At 34.2% G+C, this 23,823-nt stretch overlaps 1 protein-coding gene across 6 annotated transcripts in view; it reads left to right on the top strand.

The window, feature by feature from the left end:
• The window catches only part of WDR27 (WD repeat domain 27), an 88,535-nt gene that overhangs the window by 42,610 nt on the left and 22,102 nt on the right, over positions 1-23,823 (top strand). For 2 of the 6 annotated variants that reach the window (XM_048936840.1, XM_048936842.1), the window contains exon 23: positions 10,485-10,583. In XM_048936840.1, the coding sequence (XP_048792797.1) occupies positions 10,485-10,583 (99 nt within the window). The other 4 variants (XM_048936841.1, XM_048936844.1, XM_048936845.1 and 1 more) reach the window with 4 other exon arrangements.

The following is a 23,823-nucleotide window of genomic DNA, read 5'->3' as shown; positions in this document are numbered from 1 at the left end:
AAAATTTTCACAGTACTTGACTCTCAGTTGTCATATGCCATCATAGTTGAAGAGAATGTTATCTTCTGTAACACAGCTTTATGCAGTGTGCATAGTGTCTGTGTATTTTACCATTGGAACTGTGTAGCAACTACACATGAATTTATTTAGGCAATCAAACACAGGGTGGTGAAGCTTTTGTTGCTGGTTTCTTAGGAATATTGAATACAAAATGAAAAGACCCTCACCTGTGTTTAGAATTTTTTGTGCATCCCTTGCAGACTAGGTCTTTTCTCACTGTCTGCTATATTTAAATTAGCTACTCCTAGCAAAGAGTCTTGAGTAAAAGTGCACTGCTACCTTTTCTGAGTTTGCACATAATTTTAACTTAATGTCCTGTATTGTTGGCACAATGTTTTCCCTGGTGTTTAATAAGAGATAGATACTTGCTAGCTAGTAGTATTGCTCTTTGAAATTGGGCTTATAAATGCATTCTTCCAAAATACTTGTTTTGGAAAGCTGTCTAACTTTTAGGTCTTTCTAGGTGACTCATTAAGAAGTTGACTTCAATTTCAAGAAGTTAACTTCAAATTCAGAGCAAATGGAATTTACTTTTGTAGCCAGTTTGAAATATGGACTCTAATCATGTGTGAAGGTTTTATTGGCAGATTTGTGAAGATTTGGCAATGACTAGAATATTCTCATGGTTTCCATGATAAGATACATTTTTCAAGTTTCTGGTAATTTGCATTTGAGAAAGTAGTTTTCAATACAGAACAGAAGCTTTTATTTTATTTGTCAAATGAAACATATCTAATATTGATCCCAACGCATGATACATACTATATTATTAGTTGAGATCCTAATTAAGGTTGAGAGTGAATAGTATAAAAAGAAGTGTAGTTGTAAAACCTTTTCTCTTTTGCCATAAAGCTTTTGTTAAGAAAGGCTGCTGATAGAAAATAAATTTATAGCTTATGATTTTACCCTTACTCCAAATTCTTGGCAATTGGTAGCTCATTATAGGAAGCTGAATAGCTAGATTGCATCCTGCTCCAGTTGGCACGTAGTCCCCGGTGGGCACAGTGCCAGTCAATACAATTTAGTGTGTCTCATGGGTTGGAATTCTGCATTATTTACATCAACGTCCATAGATATCTTTCACTGTTCTTGCTGTCCCCACTGGAAATCTGAGACAAGTTTCAGATTCTGAGAAACTTGCTACAGCTCTACTGTTAGGACAAAATACAGCTCAGGGACATTTGTAGACTTCTCTTTGAAACTTTTTGACTGATTATATTTTTGTCTTTCCTTTGGAAAAAAGAAAAAAAAGATTGAACATGACACGGAATAGTTCATTAGTTCATTCATATTATTAAACAAGTAACATTCTAACAAATTGACTGGTGTGCAATGGGAACAAGTTTACAAGTACTAAGAATTCAGATATTTTTGCAGATAATATTCAATGAGTTAACGTCCATTAAGTGTTGATGAGTTAATGGTATTATAAAAGCTGTAAAAACATATTAGTAATGTTTTAAAAAACTGGTAAAAGTTTATTTGGTTATTCCTAAATAATGAAATGTATCTTTCTACTGATGAGTAACTACACCTCGATCATCTTTGAGTTTAATTTATCACATGCAATGCTTCCACCCTATGGTTAACAAATACAATTGATTTTTAAGTTAGTAGGGGAAGAACTGGGATATAATTGAGAAATATTAATCACAAAATGACTTTTGTATTCTACAATCTTTGCCAGAGAGAAATACATGCTGGCTGCATTTTCTAACAGCAAAATCAAAACCATATTCCTGCAGGGCAAAGAGTAAGAAAACTGAAAGATGTTGTTATAAATAGAGTTGCAACTTCTGTATGCTTTTTACTCTATTATGAAATACACTGCCTGTTTGATGCAAAAACTAATTGGTATAGCTTCTGTTTGGCTAAAGTAACCTCTTACTTTGATTTGAACTGCTTTTGTGTGTGTACATATTGTAAATCATGTGATGCAAGCGTTCCCGTACCTGGCTACTCCCAATTGAAAAGAATCTTTGCCAAGAACTGTGTAGGACTTGACAGTTTGATCAAAGCAGGCACCCACAGTATCCTGGTTTTGAGCTGTGTTAAGCCTTTTCATAATTCATAGTGATTAAAAAATCTAGAAAGTTAGCATTTCTAATATTGGTTCTGGTCTTCATCTTAAGAAGCCTAAGGCTGCAAATGGAGTGGGTTGACTCTCTTTTCAATATAATTTCTGTCTGTTTAACAAGCAGACATTTGAAGTTTCTTACTATCAAAGAACAGTGCCAAGGATGTTAGACAAATATTGCTGCTTGATTTAGATTTCCATTTTCCTGGTTTCTGTAGAAAAATGTTTACCTAAATATTATCCGATCAGTGAAATCTTATTCTAAAAGGATAGAAGTATTTGAGAAGTCTGAAATGCTTCTTTTAAAAATAGAAACATTCCTGTGCTCAGTGTAGTCCTAGTTACTTTTTTACTTCATGTCTAATTAGGTTCTTTTTTCTTTTTCGTTGTTTTGTTGTTTTTTTTTTTTAATACCTTGAGGCTCGCTGAATAAATTCCAAGTTCCCAGAAATGAAAAAGAGAATGCAGTAGTAAAGTTTTGGGTCTTAAATTGTTTTCGGATTATGATGTTTCTTTTCAAAATTTAGACTTTAATGGCACATTTTGGCCCCATTGATGATATCCAATTTGCTAATTTAAAAGTCTGTTTCCATATCAAGTCTCACAGGCTGGGTTTGAGTGACCCATACTGAAAACCCAGAGTATTTTTTCAGCATAAGAGGTTGCTACATCAATAACAAAAATGCAAGGGTATTGTATGAAGTTGTCTTCCGTTTTATTTAAGCTTTTTAATGAAGTGCAGGATTTTACTCATAGTGATACCTTTGAAGCATGTTCTAAATCTGAGATTAAGTGTAGACCTCCAAAAAATGTGAAGGCACCAAATTCAGAAGTGGTAGAGTTTTTCATCTCTGGAAGGACACTGACAGTGAAAGGAGGGACAAGATACATGGTATGTTGATTTGATACTTATGCATCAATCCTAATCACTTACAGAATTCCTGAATGCTAACATTTGTGCAATATTGATTTTATAGTTAATTCTCACTTTACAAATGATGCTGATTACATACTAGTTAGGGGACGTATCCAAAGTGATCTGTAAGCCTGTGAATAATGGACATGGTTATACTTTCTGACTCAGTTATTTTCAGGAGCAAGATTCTGCACCTGGCACAATGCACACTGTACAATTTGTTTGTAGTTGACAGTTCTAAATAGTTAAAAAGGTTGATATTCTGTATGGAATTTCAGAGGTACTGAGCGATATATTTAATGTTTTATTCCCTGATGTTTACTTAGTCATAAAATTCACCATTTGAAATCAGATGATCTTTTATGACTTTTCAAATTGGATTATATTAATAAATTATTTTATGAGAATGAAAAAGGGAGTTATGTAACAGAATTCTTAGTTTTATTTTTATCCATAATTATATCATATGTTACTTTAAAAATATTCCTTTGGTTTTTGTCCTTCAGAAATGTATTAAAAAAACAGTGCTGCTATCTGTTAAAGTCATCATAGACTTGCTCACATATATTTTGGCTTTGAGAAACGGCAATAGAGGGAGCTTTACTATTTAAAGTAGCTTAAATATTTTAAGTTTTTTTCCTTATTTTCCCCAGTGTTCCTTTAAACATCTCACAGTATACTGATATTTTGACAATGTTTTATTCAGTGTAGGAAAGCACATTTTTGCTTTAGCAAAGTTCCAAGTCCTGTTCCTTGCTGATGTCTTAAGTTCTTTGAGAAGAAAGGCATTTTGATCTTCGGAACTTCTTGTTTGAACTTTAGCAAGTCACTTTGTGCATGCTTACTACTGGACCTCATATATTCCAGTGCAGGAAGGGAAGTCCTCCTTTTGGATTACTAGGATACAAATTTGCTAGTTACAATGCTAACAAAGCTGAAATGTTCTTTTAAATTGGACTTCTATAGCTACTATATTTTATAGTTTGATTTTGCACAGCCTCTGCTTTATTATACTGAGGGAAAGTGTTGCCTAGCTTGAAACTTTTTTTTTTCTTTACTAAATTAGTATATTAGCTACTTATGGTATATCTCAATGCTTTCTCTGTTCTTCAGAAATCTGAATGCTGTCTATGTGTTAATGGTGTTCAATCTACAGACCCAGATAAGATAGACCAAAGTAAATCACCAAAACTCATTTGGAGGTTGTGTTGTCAGCACTATTTTCTTCTATATATATCTTCTCTTCTTGTGCTGCTGATTAACGTATTATTAATCATATTAGTCTTTCTGTGGTTCAGTTTTGATGTGTAAAACTGAATTGAGCAACGACATTTTTCCTGTGTTTTTTTTCTTTGAGTGAAAAATTAAGTCTACCTCAGTTTGTTACCACTGCAGTCAGTTATTCTGATCTTATTTACATGAAAAGCTTTCATATTGTGTCTGGTGTAATATGCTTACAAACTGCATCTGATTAGGTCCAAAATTACATTACATTATCTCAATAGAAAAAAGAAAAACATCCCCAGATCCTCAAAATATAAATGATAAAATTGTGTGGTGGTTTGCCTCTTGCTTGGGACCATGATTTCACTAAAACTTTTTAGGTAGTAATGAATGGAAGATAAAGGATTACAGGTGAAGGAAGGCTCAGGGTTTTGATAAAGATATTCTGCTTTAGATGTATATGGAGGAGAAAGGATGTGCTAGTAGTTCAGAAGTTGTACTTATGTGTAGTTCGTTATTCTCTTGGGAGTTATAAATTTATGCTATCAGTGATGTTTTTGTTATCTTTCATCAACAGAATATGCTCGTTGATTTTAATATTGCATTTGGAAACAAGTAGGACGCCTTCTGGAAATTTGCTTTTCAAAATGTCTGGTAGCAGGGCTAGTATTTATTATCTCAGTCTATGCTTTGTACCAGAGGGCTTGCAGAACAGAAAGTATTATATGAAGCAGTGGTAGGGACTATCTGATATATTTTGAGTTTCGGTGTCATAAGCATCTCAATTATTTTTTGTTCAAATTGTGTTTTATATGTCCATATTGTTTAACTCAAGCTTTAAAGGAAAACATCTGGAGAAAATAGTATTAGCAATGATTACTGTGGAAAAAGCAGAACTGACGTTGCTCGGCAGAGAAATATAAATGGCAGAGGATGAATGACAGGGACTGCAGCCATCTATTGTTAGACAAAATCTATCCCTTTCCAAGGAAGAGTACATCTTTGTATTACTCTTGCACCTCAATTTCTTGGACTCTTTGGGAGTGTGATTGGCTTTTATTACTACTGTCTTAGGAGAGAAGAGGTAAATATTGCTTTCTTAGTAATACAGGAATGACTTTGCAGTGGGCTGCTACTCCACTGTCTCTGGGTATATCTTTGAAGGTGATTGAAAATCTTAGCTGTGGTAGATTATGTTATGAACCATGGAATTTTATAAACATGAACATATTAGCTGCTCTTGTTTGCCTCTTGGTCAGCTCGGACTGCTGCTTTATCTATGGTGTATCTACATCTCAGAACTGATCAACATAAATCCAGGTTAGCAGTTGAGAGAATTGGCAAATTTATTTATAAGTGGCCACAAAAAAAAAAAAAGAAAAAAAAAAAGATCTAAAGGATAGAACACCAATCCTACAAGGACAGGCTGAAAGAGCTGGAATTGTTCTCTTCTCTAGGCTGGGGAGCTTGGAGAAGAGAAGGCTACAGAGAGACATGAGAGCAGTCTTCAGTATGTGAAGCAGGGCTGTAAGAAGGAAGGGTTACAGATTCTTTAGCAGGGCCTACTGTGAGAGGGCAAGGGGAAATGGCTTCAAACTAAAAGAAGGGAGGTTTAGACTGGATATAAGGAAGAATGTTTTACAGTAAGGATAGTGAGGCACTGGGACAGGTTTTCCAGAGGGACAGTAGATGCCCTATCCTTGGAGACCTTCAAGGTCAGGCTGCAGGGGGCTCCAAGCAACCTGATCTAGTTGTAGATGTCCCTGTTCATTGCAGGGGGGTTGGACATGATGACCTTTGAGGATCCCTTCCAACTCAAGTGATGTATGATTCTAAGTGTGTTTACTTAACTACTACAAAACATATATTTTCTAGTAGCCTGTCAAAACTGACTTGAGGCTACAGTGTGTTACTGTGTAAACCTTTAAGCCTGATGTCTCATCCCACTCAGTAGGACTCTATCTCTTATGTTGTGCCTCCCCAAGTCAGCAAGGGGCTACTACTGTGGGTAATTCTGCCAGCAGAATGGAAATACTAGATGTTAGCTTTTTTGCTGGAGAATATTAGTTAAAGGAAATACCTTATATTTAAATATAAGTGAAATAGGAAGTAAAAGTAGATATAAATACCAAACTTAATTCATGTTTAATAGTTATCTGTGTCCAACAAAACTAGTGGGATGCTAAGAGAGCATGGATATAGGTTTACAATCACAGGTCTTGGGCTTTCTATGAGTATAGCTGAGTACATCTCTGAAGAATTTTGTGGCATTGGTATGTGAGTCCTCTTGTCCTTGTAGCTGATTGCACTGAGCTTGCAAATTTATTAATATGTAGCAATCCACTGTAAAGCTAATGAAATTCTCTTATGCTTGAGCAGCTGAAGGAGGATCCTCTGTATCTTTCTGTAGTAATTTTGTCAATCAATAGCAGTATACAAACAAGGAATGCAATTAAAGTTGATACAGAAGACAGTTTTAGCAACAGCCGAAGAGCCATTTACAGGGTGGATATGCTCCAACTGTTCTGCTTCTAGTTGTAACTAGAAGGGAGGTAAATTTTCCTAAAGCAAAATCTTCAATAATAATTCTTCACTCTTCCATACCCAGGTGTGTTATAAAAGTAAAACAATAATATTTGGTGCTACATAAATACCAGGTATAGAATTAAAAACAAGTATATGTATAAAGCTTTGCAATGGACTAATTAAATAGACACTAAAATCAGAAAAAAAATATAAATTGGAAATTTCTAAGAAGTAAAACTCACGTATGGTTTGGATCTTCTTATATAATCTTTAATGAGGAAAATTTAAACTGTGTTAGCTGTAGCTGTCAGTATACATATAATTTTCAAATATATATATATTTGAAAAGTATACCATGTGTTTTGAAAGACCTGATCTTGATGATATTAAGCTTTGATAATGAAGAACCTTATTAATTTTCACCATTACTCCTTCTGTGGTTACATGGAAGGAACTCAAATGGAAAGTGAGATCCTACTGTAATAGGTAATTTCTTGCAACTACCGAAGCAGCTTCCACAAGTTGCTTTGGAAGAGCAGGGTTTCTCAAAGGGCATATTGTATTCAATATTTTGGGGATGGGCTTGAATAGATTTTCCGTGCTGCTATTGTATAACATGTCTCAGGACTGAAGAGTGTTAATCAGTGCTGAGAAAACTTGCAAAATCTGTTTTATTATGTGTGGAGTTGGCACTGATGCGTGTAATTACAGTAGTCCAACACTTTCCACTATAATTCTGTTTTTAGTTGTTTGTAACTAGGAATGTTTTGTGCTGAAACTTTCCATGCTGGATGTCTGCTCCAGGCTGATTGTTATTTTACATTTTAGAACAAGTATTTCAGGTGCTTCTTAAGCTTGAAATTAAGGAAAAATATACAGTTCAGCAGGAGATGTGGGCCCAGTGTAAACAGATTGATGAAATGCAAGCCAAACAATTATATCATGTAGCAAGGGACTGTGTACCAGATGTAATGACACTAATGGAGGCAAAGGGAGGCTAATGTCTTACTAACAAATCCAGATGTGTTTCATGAAACTGTAAGCTATTTATTTATTTATCTTCCCACCAGATACTCTAATGCTTCCATCTGCTGGAGCTCATTTGAAATATTACATTAAGTAGTCCTAGAAAAAATTTGGCCATTCCATTCAAAATTTCTGAAGAAGAAATCTCTATTTGTGTAAGGTCAAATTAAATGTGTTAGATGCTAGAGTCTTTTATTTTTTATTTCCTTATTTCCATATTTATTCATTTATTTAAATGATTAATACGTTAAGAAGGCACTCCAATTTAAAACCACAGTGTCTAGAAAAGTTGGGTATTTCAACTGTTGTTGCTTTTCAGTCTCTATGCAAGAACTGATAAAAAGAATTATTCTGTTGTGTGTTCAATGTTACTATTATTGACTTGCTTCCCACTCTTCCCTTTTCCTGACGGAGTGTAAGCATGTAAATAGTTTGATTCAAATACACATGATTGTGGATTAGACAAGGGGGCAGTTGGAACAGAAGGGGATAAGGTTACTTTGAAGGCAGAGTCACTTTATTTAGATCACCCTCTCTACCAGTGCAGTAAAATAAAGTGGTTTTGCATTTGGATATAAATTCTTTTCGAGAAAGGGCCTTCACCTTCCTTCCCTGTCTCTTGCTACAAATTTAAAGAAAGCATAGGCTTGTATAAGGTGCTAAATACACTCTTATACTGTCGGTTAATCAAAACTGACTACTCCAAATGTTCTCCAAACTTTAAGTGAATGGAAACACAAGTGAGTATGTGGTTATGGTTGCAGGAAACCTATTTGGAAGCTATTGGTACAGGTAAATTATTTTTACTTTTGGCTGACCCTTGGACAGGAATGGAAAGAAAATACCAGTATCTACTGAATCAGTAATTTTATTACAAAAAAAAAAAAATTGTTCTTAATATAAAAAAAAGGAATTGACTTTGGCTGAAGTCTGTAGCAGATTATATGTACATATGCATTTGGGGAATTACTGAGCACTTCCTAGACTGTTTTGCTTTCTGTCTTTATTACATTTCGTTTACTGAAGAACATGTTCTCCTCTATCACTGAATTCATATTTTCAACATTTTTTTTGTTGTTGCTCGTGTCATGGTCTTGTTTATACATCACTTACTGGTCTTTTTTTTCTGTAGAGAAGGAAGTGGGAGAAAAATCCAGTCATTATAGAACAGAAAAGTAATTTGAATGGCATCACAAATGTAGCAGAATTAGCATGATGGCAACCTACAGAAGGAGAATATTTATTTTGGAGTTACTCAGTTTTTTATGAATATCTGAATACCATTTCTGTTAAAGCAGATTTTTTTTTTTAAACTATTGAATTTAATAATAATTAGAAGGACAGTGTTTCTCTTTTTAAATCTAATGATTTGGCAATGTTGTAATCTGCTAGCGGTATGAAGCAAATAACTAAGACTCTTTCCTTAGTATTTTTACATCAGTAAAGTAGAGTCACTTGTATTGTTTCTGTATGGAAAACTTCACAGGCAAGAACCTGAGCAGTTCTGCGTACAGACTATTTACTAACATGTGGTCTTTTACTTTCCATCAAAGAAAACAATTTCATGCCTATAGACACAGCATAATGCTTTATTTTGTGTCATTATAGCAATTTTATCTTGTTTGGGTTCCTCTTGCCTCTTTCATCCCATGTGAACTGATCATATTCCAAGCAGTGTAAGTCATTGTAGCTGTGGTGTGGCTGTAAGTTTTAAAACTAAAGCTGCTTCTTACATATTATTAGCAATTCAGTACTTCTTCTGACTAGTTTCCTGAAATATATAAAAAAGGAGAGGGGAGAATCTTACTGTTTGAGGCAGAGTTTCCAATTAACAAGCTTCCTTGCTCTATCCTTTTAGGAAGGGCACGAAGATTTCAACACGTTAATTGAGATCCTACTACTTTTCTGTAGTAGTGTGGCAATACCTATGCGGAATGCTACAAAGGATAAGGATCCAGAAGTTAAAAATACATATACTTACTTGTATACTTCTTTTTCTGTCCACTTTTAGATAGCTGACTGAAGCCTTTAGATAGTTTTAATTCTGTATCCTGGACTGAATACAGATTTTGTGAAATATATAAACAACATGCAATTAAGTAGATTTACAGTGAGCCTCTCAGAAAATACGGTCTTGAATAGAATGTTTGTCACTGAGGACTGTCAGATTTCATTGGTGTTCACTGGGATTAGAGAATCTTTGGAGTTGTCTGTTGAGATTTGTTTTCTGAGTGAGACATTAAGTGTTTTTCCAGAGCTGCCTTTGTCCATGAATCCTTTCATAAATTGGAAAGACTGTTAATTGAATGCAAAAGTTTTTAGGATGTGTATCTTGTAGCAGTTTGCTGTCTGCAAGGTCAAACTGAGTTACTCTGGGGCTTATTCAAGATTAAAAAATTGCACTATTCCCTGTAAATATATATATAAGCATACATATATATATTTCATTTTAATCAACTTTAGTTAGGCATTTGAAAAATTATCCTCATTTATAGAAATCTCTTTAAAGATGTGGAAGACACAGAAATATATCTAGCTATTATGAAACATTCCTAACTTCACCTTAGGCTGAATCTTTAGTCCTCTTGTACTATATTTTGGTGTATCCATAGTGTTTTACTTCTTTGAGGTGAAAATTATTTCATTGTTTTTTAGGCTTACATATTTGAGATGCATTCGAGTACCTTTTCATATAAACTGGGAGGACACACAGAATCTGTCACTAATGTGGCTTTTAGTCCCTTTTTGCCACAGGTAAGTCTTTTTTTTTTTTTTTTACTTTGTAATTAAAACATGTAAAATGTTCACTCAAGTCACTACAAAAAGTATAATACGTATTATACGTATTAATAAGTATAATAATATAAGTATATAATAAGTATAATAATATAATAAGTATAATAAGTATTATACGTATAATTTAAAGAAGGTTTTAGTGTCTAGAATCACCTTAAAAACAAAAAAACAAAAAAACAAACAACCTCAGATCTTACCATTCCTGAGGGATAATCATACTTACACAGCCTATGGTCCTTTCATGTCAAAGGTTAAGCATACTTTTCCAAACTTTTTGTACTGGAGTAGTCAGATTATTTCTGCTCCTAGATTCTTACAGACTTTCAGCAGTTTACCTCTTCCTCTTTGATCTCCCACTGCTTCAGATTTGAAAAAGAAATAATCATGTTTCCTTTTCTGAAGCTAGTTTGAGAATAAGCTCATAATAAGATATTGTATGATGTCATCCACTTAATGTCATAATTATGTGAAATGTGAACAAAGCTTAAGAAATAACCAAAGGTTTTATTTATATGCACGCACATCTACTTTTTGTCTATTTACAACGTAGAAGCTGATGTACATGAATATTCTCTCATTTCAATAGGTAAAATATTTCTTCTTACTTTAAAGACAATACTTTAAACAATAACCAGATATATGAATTGATATGTCTATATATGTGTTAACCTAGAATACACAGTAGTTCTTTACTACCTCCTCAACAAGGGTTGCTACTATTCAAAAATAATTAAGGAATAAGTACAATTATTTTACATCAAAGAGTATTGTTTTATTTACATTTCTCATACTTCCATATATAAAAGAATGTGCTAGCATTTCTGTGACTTTAGAATTTTCTAGAAGTCTTACTCTTTGAGTACGTGTTATTTGAGCTGAGGAAATGTATAATTATGATCCTGTGATGAGCACTATGTATTTCTGCCCTTTGGATTCAGCACTACAATACCGTCAGTAAAAGGGTAGAGTTTATGAAAATTTGCATCCAGATTAAGGCTACTTTCAGAGTTTGTACTCTGCGAAATATAAAAGATGTTTTAAATTGAAGAATAGAAGTGACTTCCTGTAGCCTTGCGGTATCCTGATCTTATGTCCTGCTGTTGGAATGGATTATTTTTTTTGTCAGAGTAGAAACAGTAAAGGCTAAGTTACAGTATAATGACTCAAGACTTTAAAATAACCAAGTTAAAATCAGTTGTTGATCAGAGGAGCAGAATCGGCAAAAGATAAAGTAAATGCTGGCTTATGGGGGGATCTAAGCCAGGCTGATCTAACACAGTGTGCCTTGTGACACAAAACCTTTCATACTGAACTTTACAAAACATCACACAGTCAGTTTAATATCATAACTAAGAAACTAGATCAGAAGTTCAAGGACCTGAAACCCTTTTCTTGAAGAATTCCTCCCTGAGAAGTGAGAACTGTAGATTTGAACCATATTACAAATTACATATTTCCCCCATGTACAAATGGGGAAAGATTTGGAAGCTGATGTTATCAAGAACGCTGTTACAAAAAGAAAGAAATGTGCAGAAATCGCACTTTTAAAAGATTACAACTAAAAAGTAGTTTCTGTTAACTGAATCCTTCTCTATAAGGCAGTCTGTAATGCTTTCTAAATACGTTTTTTTGGGGGGAGTTACAGAATCAAGAAAAAAATAAATACAACTAGGCTTTCCAATACAGGCTAGCATAAAGTTACATTTGAAGGTGCTAGGACAAGGCAGGAAAGGAAGCTAAGAATATCAGTTAGACTGTAGAGTAGGGAAAAAAGCAAGTCACAAATGAATTAGAAAGTAATAATCCTGTGCGTTGAAAGAAAGACTTTGTATTGGGCAACCAGAGTCTTCAACACTGGATGATTTTTATACCTACTACTTGTTAGGAATTTAAAATTGACTTTAGTTTTCTTTCATCTGATGTTTGAATGAATATGGTTAAGAACTAGATTGTGTTCTGAATAATCCCTACACAGAGCCCCATTACGTTCAAAGGGGATCTGGTAGGGGAAAGAGTAAGGGGTGAAAAAAGGGAAATGACTGATTAGTGAAATTTGAACATTATGGCTGAGCTTTCTGGTGGAGAGATCCAGCCAAGAGTGAGGTGTATTGGCAGCAATCCAGTTCAGTGGTTACTTGCCCAGCACCTGTCCATGATGCAGTTTGTTCCAATCATTATTACAACTCTTAGTTCCATGAATGTTCTTCCAGAAATAAGGGGGAAATTTTTTTATTTTATTTTTATTCATTTATTTAAATGATATCCTGTGTCCTTTCATTATACTATGCTCTGGAATGGCTTATAAAATGTTTGCCATGAAAGCTGGTAAAGAAGAATCAGATAAAAGTATTGGCTTTATCCTAGTTTTATTTTCAAGCTGATTTCTTAGTTTTAGCCTATCAGTGCCTCTTTCTGATTTCATTAATTGGTCAGAATTTATATAGGGAAAAGTGTTAAGCTTATTATACATATTAATTGCATTTAAATCTATTTTAAAGAATGTGCATTAAGAGAGATAATGATTTTAAGCTATAATAACTGTAACTATTAACTACAATACAGTTGTGTGAATTGAAGTTAAAATAGAGGGGGAGTCTGCCAAATAGAGAAGCTATCAATCATCTCTTTATGAAATGTTGTTAAAGCAGAATAAAAGCAAATGAGGAGACTATTGCTGTCTGCAGGTTTTTGGTGGCTTTTGTCTAGCTGACTAGACTATAAGGGTCTACATATTCACCTTCCTCTTATTAGGTTGGATGGTATTATTTTCTGAAGTCCCTACAAATTGAATTATGTGATGTTTCTTTGAAGCTGATATGCACCAGAAATCACTGAAGGCATAGCATTTTAAAATTGTCATTTAGAAAACATTATCATCTTCGATTTTTTTAATGTTTTTTTTTCCACAGAAGTTCAAATGCAAAGTAGAAGTGGTTGAATTGGAATCTGAATAGAACAGACCACAGATTGTTTTATCAAATGCTTATTTTACACGTGTGGAAGATATTAATTCAAACCGTTAGTCTGTAGAACAATTTTTTTGTGTTAATGTATAAGTCTGATTTTGTGTTCAGTGAGTACAGCTATATTTCAGATAATATTAGTTACAGGTATATTGTGACAAGATTATGTTAGAAACTAATATATTATTGGGCAGCTGGAGAAGTTTAAATTAATAGCAAAGATCTGAAAGACTCTTTCACAGCTAGGTTTACTTGGAAACCATTGAAAATTTCACAGTAACTTTCTGCCCACCTGTTTGGAGAGAGACATGTAATGTTCCTAGTAATGAGATTTGCTTGTGGATCTCTTGGGCAGTAACACAGTTATTTGCTATAACCACCAGTTTAGTCAGAATTGCCTACGGGTGGTTTTGGATGTGTCTGGAAAAATGAGTTATCATCTTTTACTAGCTACTAACAAAATATACTTTTCCTGGTGGTCACATCTGGAGATTTCAGTTTAGAACATTCTATATAAAAATGCCATCCTTTTGTGATATTTAGTTCACCATTGATGGTTCATTTAATCATAATTTTTTCCCCAATGGAGGTTACTTTTGAAGTGATATGGAAAATTTTTTCTCTGACTGAAGTTTGCTTGAGTTTTGGCTTTACTAACTTGTCTTGTGTTATACCTACGTAGGGCAGATTTTTTCCAGTATGATATTCTGCCTTAGGACTCAGAACTGTCTTGTCAGAAATTAATTCATGTGGATATAAAACCTGTGACCAGCTTCACCTCTAATACGATTTAACTGAAGTCAGGAAAATGCTTTCACGTGGTTCTTTTGATGTTGGTATTTGGTCGAGTCAGTCTAAGTACTTCCTCTCATAGTCCGCAAATACGTCAAAATGGATGTTAATGAAATTTACTGGCTTTTCTTTTTTGCTTTAATTTTCTGTCTGAGAGGAACAGATTGCCAGTTGACAGCTTTTCTGTTCTTTCATTCCCAGTGATCAAATTCAAAGGCTAAAAAATGCAAACAAATTCTTAAAAATTGCTCTAGTACTTTTTTCCTTTCTGAAATTCTCATGAAAGTTGTGAATTCTGCTGAGAGACTAGATTACACAGATTTTAAAAACATTTTTAAAGTTTTCTAGAAATATTTTTTGAAAAATTATTTGGTAGAATCTTTTGTCTTTGGTACGGCCTTTGGATTGATCTTCACGGTCATGAGAGAAGTAGAATAAGAAGACGGAAAAACAAGCTTGTTTGAGTGCTTAAATGGAAGCTGCAAGCATGTCAGAATGGAATGCAGCTGAGAGTTCGAATCCCAACGAGTAAGAAGGCAAAAAATGAGGCAATGAAAAATGATCGTAACATGTTTTTTCAGGGCAGACTTGACTTAAAATGTGGCAACCCTGAAGCAGATAATGTACAGAGGATCAGTTGTGTTATTTGAATTAATAAAACCATGCACATCTAGAAAGAGTAGAAATGATTTCTAGAAGTTTGAGAAAGATGGATTCTGAGATTTAAGATGTAAGGATATTTGTGGAGAAGGTCACTTGGTAAAAATCTGAAGGTTAATTATTTTCTTTTGGATTTTAATTAACTCCAAAACAAATACATTTTTGCAAGTAGGCTACTGTTATTCTCAGAAGAGACACTGTCCTAGAATTTTAGGAAGTTTACAGATTGGCCTGAGCTGAACCAACTAGGAATATGCTATGCCTGTTACAGTTAATGTACTTATAAAATCATATTCTCTAAATGCAATAATGTCATGCTTGGAAATTATTAATAAAGGAGAAAAAGGAGATTATTTTTATTTTGGCCAGAAGGATACTGCAGATTTGTTAATCATTCTTGAATACACAAATTCTCAAGCCTAATTATTTCTTTGTTTTTTTTTCTTTTTGAGATCTTCAAGCATCCACTGTGCTGTGCACAGTTATCTTATGCTATTTTGTTTATAAGCAACCTATCTTGTGATTGTGAAATTTGTACTCATGCTCCACTGCAAATGTTAAACACAACGGCAGTTGCTTAGGCTAGTATATTTTACTTCACGTTTTTGATGAACTGGATCTACACATGCACTGGGCCTTGTGTGTTTTATTATCAAGTTTACAACTCTTTACTTACTATTTTACAGACGTGTCCTTTCTACATACTGCTTTAAGATACTGAGGAAGGAATTTCAGTGGTCTATTTTCCCTTTAAACAGTATTGTGCAGTATTGCATACTTTGTATGAGGACTGTCTGCCAAGAGCTGTATTACAGTTGATGTGTGGGGAGAAGTGATTGTTGTCCAACCAAAGAAGACAGCTGCATTTAAAAAAAAAAAAAAAAAAAAAAAAAAAAAAAGCCCAATGTTATCTCATATAGGTTCTTCAGCTTTATCACCCCTGGGGCTTCTCAGTGTAGGTCTGATTCCTTACAGTGCCTAGTTTGATTCCCACCTTTTTATAATGTTTACACAAACAGATCATGGGCTTTTCCTTTATAAAAACTGCTTTGATAGAAAAACTGAGTAGAGCTTCTAGTTATACCACAATCTTTCTGCAGTGTTGATTCAGTGTGTAGTGAACCCATTAGAGTGGCACAGAACGTAGTCCTACTAAGTTTATTCCATTCCCTGATTGTTCATAACCAGACTTTCTGTTTTCATGTTCATACAATATGTTATTACATACAGTAGGAATAATGTTACTTTTGCTGTTTCTAATAAACAGTAGTAACGCTGTGTGCCATCTTGTGTAATGTTACTTAGCAGAAAAGTTTGTTTATACCTAAGAAATGATTTGTAAGCACATATGACAACTCTGAAGAAGGATGGTTGAATTTAAAAAAAAAAAGGAAAAAAAAAAAAAGGAAAATAAAGCCTTATGTGAGCTAGCAAGGACAATACATTTCAGTTTAATCATGAGATACTCAAGTCATTCTAAGTACGTTGCCAGCAAACCACAGCTGTACACCACATGATTTGAGATAAATATGCTTGCACTGGTAAGCTTCTCAATTCACAGTGCATTTGTTATAAAATCTTTACTGTAGTTCTTACAAACGTAGATACTCTATTGAGTGGCATTAATAGTCTGAATGACACTTAGGGGTGGTACCAAACAACTGGTTACTCAACTGTCTTGAGTTCTGTTTACCAAGAATCTAGACAGGGAGGGCTGAGGTCAGTTGTGGACTGGAAGGAGATAGGATTGGCTGGGAGTAGGATGGAAAGTCACTGACTTTAGTCATAGGGATAATCTGGAGAAAAGAGCTTCTAGGAGATAATCATAAAATGAAGGTAAAGGGGGAATGTTGGAGTCAAACAATAAGAACTGGAGGCAAAGGACCTACGTATGATATTGGAGAGATGAAGAGAGAGCCTAGAGGGAGGGAGTGAAAGCCCTGCAGAGAGGTAAGAGAAAATAGCTGCAAGGATAAGAATAACGGCTTCTGCAGTTTTAGTTATGCCTTTCTGAAAAAGATACCAGAAGTGAGATGTCTTGTGCTTGGCTTCAGAGGTAATGAGAATTTGCAGTTGATCTTAACAGTTCTGAAAATTACTGTGTTCAGTGCCTCAGAAAAAACTACCCTTCGAAGGACTTGAAGCAGAGCTGCCAAATAAAATGAACATCTCTTTCACTTCTCACACACTAGAGAACTTGCATTAGCATAATACTGAATGGGATAAGCAAATGAGCTTATCTGCTTGTCATGCTCCACAAAGGAGCATGTAGAAAATTTTTGTGAGGTGGAAATCTTGTGCTTCAAATACAGTCTTCTCCTCTGTCCTGCGAAACTGAAATGAGGAAGCTTTGGCAAAAAGAAAAAGGGAAAGACCAAACTATGTTTCTTATAGAAATACTGAAGTAAGAATTAGGATTTAATTATCTTACATAGCCCTCTAGAAAGTTATCTTTCAAATATCGTATTTCTTTTTCTTGCCATCTTATAAAGCTAGTCTGTATCACATGTTCTTCTTAACAAAGAGCATTCAGAGAATGCAATCTAACACTTGCTGATAATAGGAACCATTATGGGAGAGGTTTCATTTCTACTGTTTGAGGCTTTGTAGAACAGGTATAAAGTGTCTTCCTTGACTTTGATTAAAATCCAAATATTTGTACTGCAAGAAGATTATCCTTTGTTACATAGTTTTCAAGAAACGTATGGCCAAATCTATTGGCAATTATTATTTAAATGAATAGAGAATGTATAGCATGGTAGAATACAGCCATTAAAAATGTAATTAGATGTATACAAGGAAAATGAAGAATGGAATAATCTGCATTCCAAATGAGCTTTTGTAGAAAGGAACACTAAATCTTAGCTAACATATTAAATATGAAAAGAAAAACAGACACAACTTCTGTCTCAAATTAAAATAGCAACATAAAATGATTCCAGCTGTCCAGTGAAGTATGATATAGCCACACCAAGCATTTTGGCCCAGCTTCTGGCTGTCTCAACTGTGTACAGCACAACTGGGGAAGGAGGGAAGCAGAAATTCTTTAATGTTGCCTTTTGCACTTATTTTCTTACAAACTTCCTGTTCTTTGTATAAAGAACAGAAGGCTCAGAACTACTAGGTCCTTATTCCCAGCAAGCTCTCCTTCTTGTGAAGTGATTTGGTAAATGGGAGGCTTCTGTTTTGTTTTCTTCCTTTCTGGCCTGCAGCACATGTAGGCAGGAAAGAGTAGATCCTGATAAAGGGATCGCGTAGCTCTTTCTTTTATTTCTTAGAAATAATCAACAGATGGAATCACTGTTTTTCCTAGCTGCTGGGTTTCTAAAGAATGGTATTTGAGATGTCTAACAACTACAGTAAGTCATTTGTTAAAATAATGGTATTGTAATCCAAGGAGATTGGTTTATCTATGTTTTTCCTAATTTTGTAATGTGTCTACTTTGTCTGATATATCTTGCTAGCTGAGACATCCTGTGACATCATTTTTTTTTTATAGTACTGTAGCAGTATTCCATCTGGGGTGCTGTTTAATTATGAAAGAACTTTTCTTTAAACAAATAGATCATTTTCCTACTGTCATACAATACCATACTACGAGCCCATGTCTGGGGCTTGCCCCAGCGTTTATATCCATCATTTCTGCTCTTCTATGAACATCTGGAGAGAGTCGCATTGATTTCTGCCATTGTCTTTTTTGTCAGAGTTACCTGATCAGGTAGCAACCTATACTGTGCACTGAAGAGAATTAAGGTTAGGTGAAAGATGTTATACATTTCCAGGTTGTCTTTTAATATCACCTCAGTAGGTGTGTTTCATCTGAAAACAAGTGAACAACTTCTTAGGTCAGATAAAGATGCTGAAGAAGGATCAGCAGAGAATGATGGCAGTACCGTGAAATTCTAGCCCATTTATTTCCAGTGGCTTTCTTTATTTCTGGTTTCCAAAAGAAGGTAAACAGAAGTCTGATTCACTACCTGTTATTACTGGAAGTGGTGTGAGAGCAAGAGAAGATGAGTGATGAATGATTATTCATGTTCTGATACTGAATTAGTCTACATCAAATGATGATAACCTATCATAGGTTAAAAACAAATGAAGTTGATTTTCCTTAACATGTAGTTAAGCCTTGTATCTTGACATGGGATGCAGTAAATGCTGGAAGTTTATGTTGTTTTGAGGGAAGATTGGACACATCTGTGGGTAAGAAATCTGTTAAGGATAAATTAAAACACATTAAATTATATTTAAAGCCAAATATGCCTGTCTCTGAAGTTCTACAGAAATTTTCCAGTTCTGCAGAATGTTAAGGATGGTATACTTAGTTTATTCTTATGTCTTGCTGTTCTTAAAAGTTCATTTTTTCTTCTCTCGTGGGCATTCGCTTGGGGCCACTATAAGAGGGAGGATACTGAGCTGATCAAGTCTGACCCTGCATAGTTTTCCCCATAATTCATATGCAGTAAAAATCTGTGATCTTTCTGATTATTTGAAATGACATAAGAGGTAGAATTTCCATAAATGGACAAAACAAGATGCAGGACTTCACATATTTTCTCCAGCCCAAAGACAGAGAGACCTCTCTATTTGAGCTCACTAATTCTGCCTTTATTTTACAGTTACACATTAAATAAATATTTTACTGGTGATCTGAATAAGGTTGTGTCAGATCTTCAGTTATGTCACAAAGAAAGCAACTGGAGCATTATACTTGTGGCTATGATCTCATCAAATAATTTCTGTACTATACATTTATCCAAGGCACATAGTTGATATCATTATTGTAGTTACTGAGCTTTTTTGTACGGAAATGCCATGGTCTATTTTTTGCTTTCTCTTCCTTCCTTCCTATCCTTTGTATTAATAAGGCTCTGCTCCACTCTTCCAAAAATATTAACTCTTCACTGGCTTCCACTGTTAACTTTCTTTACCATCTGTTGGATAAAAGGTTCAATAATTTTATGTGATGATGCTGGTAACAAACAGGGTCATTTAATTTCAAATTTTGTCTTACTTATTTTACAATGATTAATTTTTTCTCCTATTTTTTTTCCCCTCAATCTGAAAATATGGATTTTAACTGTGAATAATATGGATATCATCAAACTAACCTAACTATCCTACATAAGAATGGATGTTACTGCTTTGGTACAGTAATATCATTAGTTTCACACCTCAGACTTTTCCCTTTTTTTTCCATTTTTTTAGTGTTTAGGTTAATTCAGTTGTCATCCTATTATAGATGTTACTGGTGAAATGCCATCAGGAGCAACAATAATGGGAAATTTAGGGAATTAGGAACTCTAGATATTACCATTTCAACCACTCTATTTTACAATTTTTTTGTTGGAGCTAGCTGTCCTACTAGTAACAACCACAGACAATTGGAATACTATCACTAACAGATTTTATAGTTTTCCAGGCAAAGTGTGGAGAAAAAAAAGCCCAAATAAAAAGCAACTAAAATCCAGTGATTCCTGTGGTCTTAAAGATTGATTTGAAAATTGTCTCTTCACAGAGTTAAATTTTTAATTATTGCTATATTTTCTTTTTTTCTTTTTTTTTTTTTTTTTTTTTTGGAAGCAGAAGTTTTCAAATCTTTTTTTAGCTTGTTGTAAATGTATGGTATGTATGGTACTCTTTGAATGACTCAAACTCCCTTTTGATAAGATTTCAGTCTGCAGTTTATCAAACTGACACAAAATAACTCAATGAATGTTTCATGGAATATTTGTGGAGAAAAAACGCTAGATTTAATCATTTTAAAGTAGGCTGTCATCACCACAACCAGATAATCTACACAATTTATCTTTAGAATCTACTAACATTTATATTCAAAAGATATGTATAAAAAAGTTTCTTTGCTTAGAAAAAATCCTAGAGCTATACGCAGAGGATGGTGAGTTCATTATGCTTATGGTAGATACTAAAGAAAAAACAAGAAAATATTTCTGCTGTTTCAGTGCACTTCATATAAATAACTTCAGTCATTTGCTGAAAAAACAAGTCTTTCATTAATTATTTGGTGTCACCCTGGTGCCTTATAGGTGTCCTCACAATGAGCCATAAAGCCAAAAGTTTTCCACATTACTACATCCGCCTGGCTCTGCAAGTTATGGCATACTTCAGGCAATGAAAAGTTATGTATAGAATGGATATTTTTATTATGGGCAAAGGATATTTTTGTTGCAGTGCAGATACTGATCATATGTAGACAGCTTGAGCCCATTAGCCTTTACGAGCTATGTCTCTGTAGTCACCCTGCAATGTCTGTGTAAAACTCTATACTGCTCTTATTTGCTTATTAGCAAACTGATTATTTGCGTAAAGATAACTCAGATCTTGTATTTCACTAAAATTATCAGCTCTCCAAATCTTGGTTTCAGCAAAGGGCAGTGCAAAGGCATCTGACTGGCCCTCTACTTGGAGGGCTAGCTCTTGTCTATGGGAGATTATTCATGCAAGCCTTGTGCGTTTACATTCTCTCCTTAACCGTTTCATGAACTCTCCTTGACTACCTACTTGCCAAACAAAATAGTTATCCTACTGCATTTTGTGCAGTCTATCCTAAAGCTTTCCAGGTGCCTATTAAAGTTTCTACTTTGCCTGTTTCCATCCCAAAATCACCAGTTGATCTTCTCTGGTATAGAACAGCTGACTGAAGTGTAAAACACACCCATGCAGAATGAAATTCTGTTTGTTATACCTAAAGTTTTAGAGTTGAAATATGATGATGATGAATGTAATACAGGAGCTTTTGTAAAAATAAATAATTGTGAATAATCAGAGGTTAGTTGCTCAATTTGAATGTGAATGGAATATTGGGGGTGAGAAGACGGCAGCAGTGAAAAGCATAATCTCATTTGAATTACCATATTTGAGCTAATTTCCTAATTTTTTTTAAAATGTACAATGTCAAATATAGGAAAATATATAACAATAAAAATGAAAATAGAAATTGCAGCCATATAATTCTAAGAAAAGTCATAAAGTGAGATTACTTTTTATGGAGAGTATGGCAGAAATGTTAATTTTACATGTATATCCATTTGATTTAGAATTTCATAAGAGTAACGGATATAGAACCAGCAGATGAATCTTGAGAACATCCAACAGATTCTGTTTGTAAACCAAATATCACACTGTGTCTGACAAAATTTGTTATATCTGCAGAGCATAACATTTTCTCCTCTCAGTCTGTCTGGGTGGATTTCCTCCATTTTATTTTTATGGCTGATGTGCTATGAAACATGAGTGCTGTATTTGATACAAAATAAAAGCATGCATTTTTCATTTTTGCTTAAGAAGCAGTCTGAATGCCTAGAGGAATGTTAGTGAAGACAATAGATGCTTATAAATGCATTCCATTTATTACTGTCAAGTAATAATAACAGCAAAATAATGTTGTTTGGGAAAAATCCCTTTTCCATTGTGCTGTTTTAGTAAAATATCCATTAGGACTGATCTTAACAGTAAAAAAACTATTAAATGAGGGGTTCCTTAGCTGTGTTTCCTTGTAAAATTTTTAAGGATTTCCAGAATTCCTTCTCTCACTTGCAGAATACTGTATTTTGAATATAAGCTATGGGCACAGATTACTGTTTTGTTTTTCTTGTAAACTATACATGATCTAAGTGTTTTGAATAGATTCCAGCTGGCATTTGGAATGCTGGCTTCTGCTGTATCATACAACATTTGAAGTTCTACCATCAAAAACTTATCTAAACGGTTGTATTATGCTGCTTACTGAGTGGAGTGGTTTTTCGCTTCTAAGTGCATTCTTTTCCCAAATTTCAAATTTAATTTATGTTTGGAGTTTGGAACAAATTCTGTCTATGATTGACTCAAATTCAAAATGTTTTGTTTGCACTGCAGAATATGATACACTCTCCACTGGGAAGTTGCTAGTCTGGCAGGGTTAGCTGGTTTTCCCACTGTCTTACCCAGTGTTATGCAAGCATTGCAATCTCATGACTTGAGCAGCTCTTGTTCCTATTACTTTAGATATTGAAACAGAATTTTTAAAGCACCTTGCAAATAATAAGGTCCTTCAGGAAAGTTAGATGCATTATTCCAACACTCCTGTAAGTGATACAGAGGTCTGTATAAAACAAATATAATTCCACTTTCTTGAAGCATGAGTTATACACCTTTATTGCTTTTAAACAGAATATCCTTTTCTGCTGAAAATCTTTGAGTTTGCAGTATGCCATTTAAAACCATGGTTTGGCTTTTGAATTTGCTATGATCTGCAAAATATTTTCCTGAGGAAAAGGTGGATTACCCAGTGATAAAATGAACTTTCATTCTCTTGGTAAATAGAGATGGGGACAAATAATGCAGAAGCAAAATATGTTCTCAGTCCCTGGCCATATTGTCCCGACATATATAAGCATTATAAATCCATCAGCCATAGAAGATGAGTACTATCCAGAGGAAAATTAAACCTTAAAAAAAAAAAAAAAAGAGAAGAAAAAAAGAAAAATGACAATACTAAATTCACAAAACTCATTGATTTTTATGTCATATAGAATAATGAGAATGTTGCATTAAGGAACTTTAGTGTGTGCATGTTAGTGGCAGAAATGCTTTAGGATAGTTTATTTTAAAAGGCAAATCTTTATTAATCTTTCATGAAAGTTCTGATGATTACATAGCTAATGAAGACTGACCAATGCAATTCAGCAAAATGAGCTATATTAGCACTTGTTTGCATGCAAAGAGAGTTCATATAGTGCATGGACTTCTTGCTTCAAAAAAAAAAAAAGCAAACTGAACAGACC

This window comes from Lagopus muta, chromosome 2, assembly GCF_023343835.1.
Source record: "Lagopus muta isolate bLagMut1 chromosome 2, bLagMut1 primary, whole genome shotgun sequence".
NCBI lineage: Eukaryota > Metazoa > Chordata > Aves > Galliformes > Phasianidae > Lagopus > Lagopus muta.
Note: the sequence above shows the minus strand (reverse complement) of the source record. Positions and strands in the feature narration are given on the sequence as shown.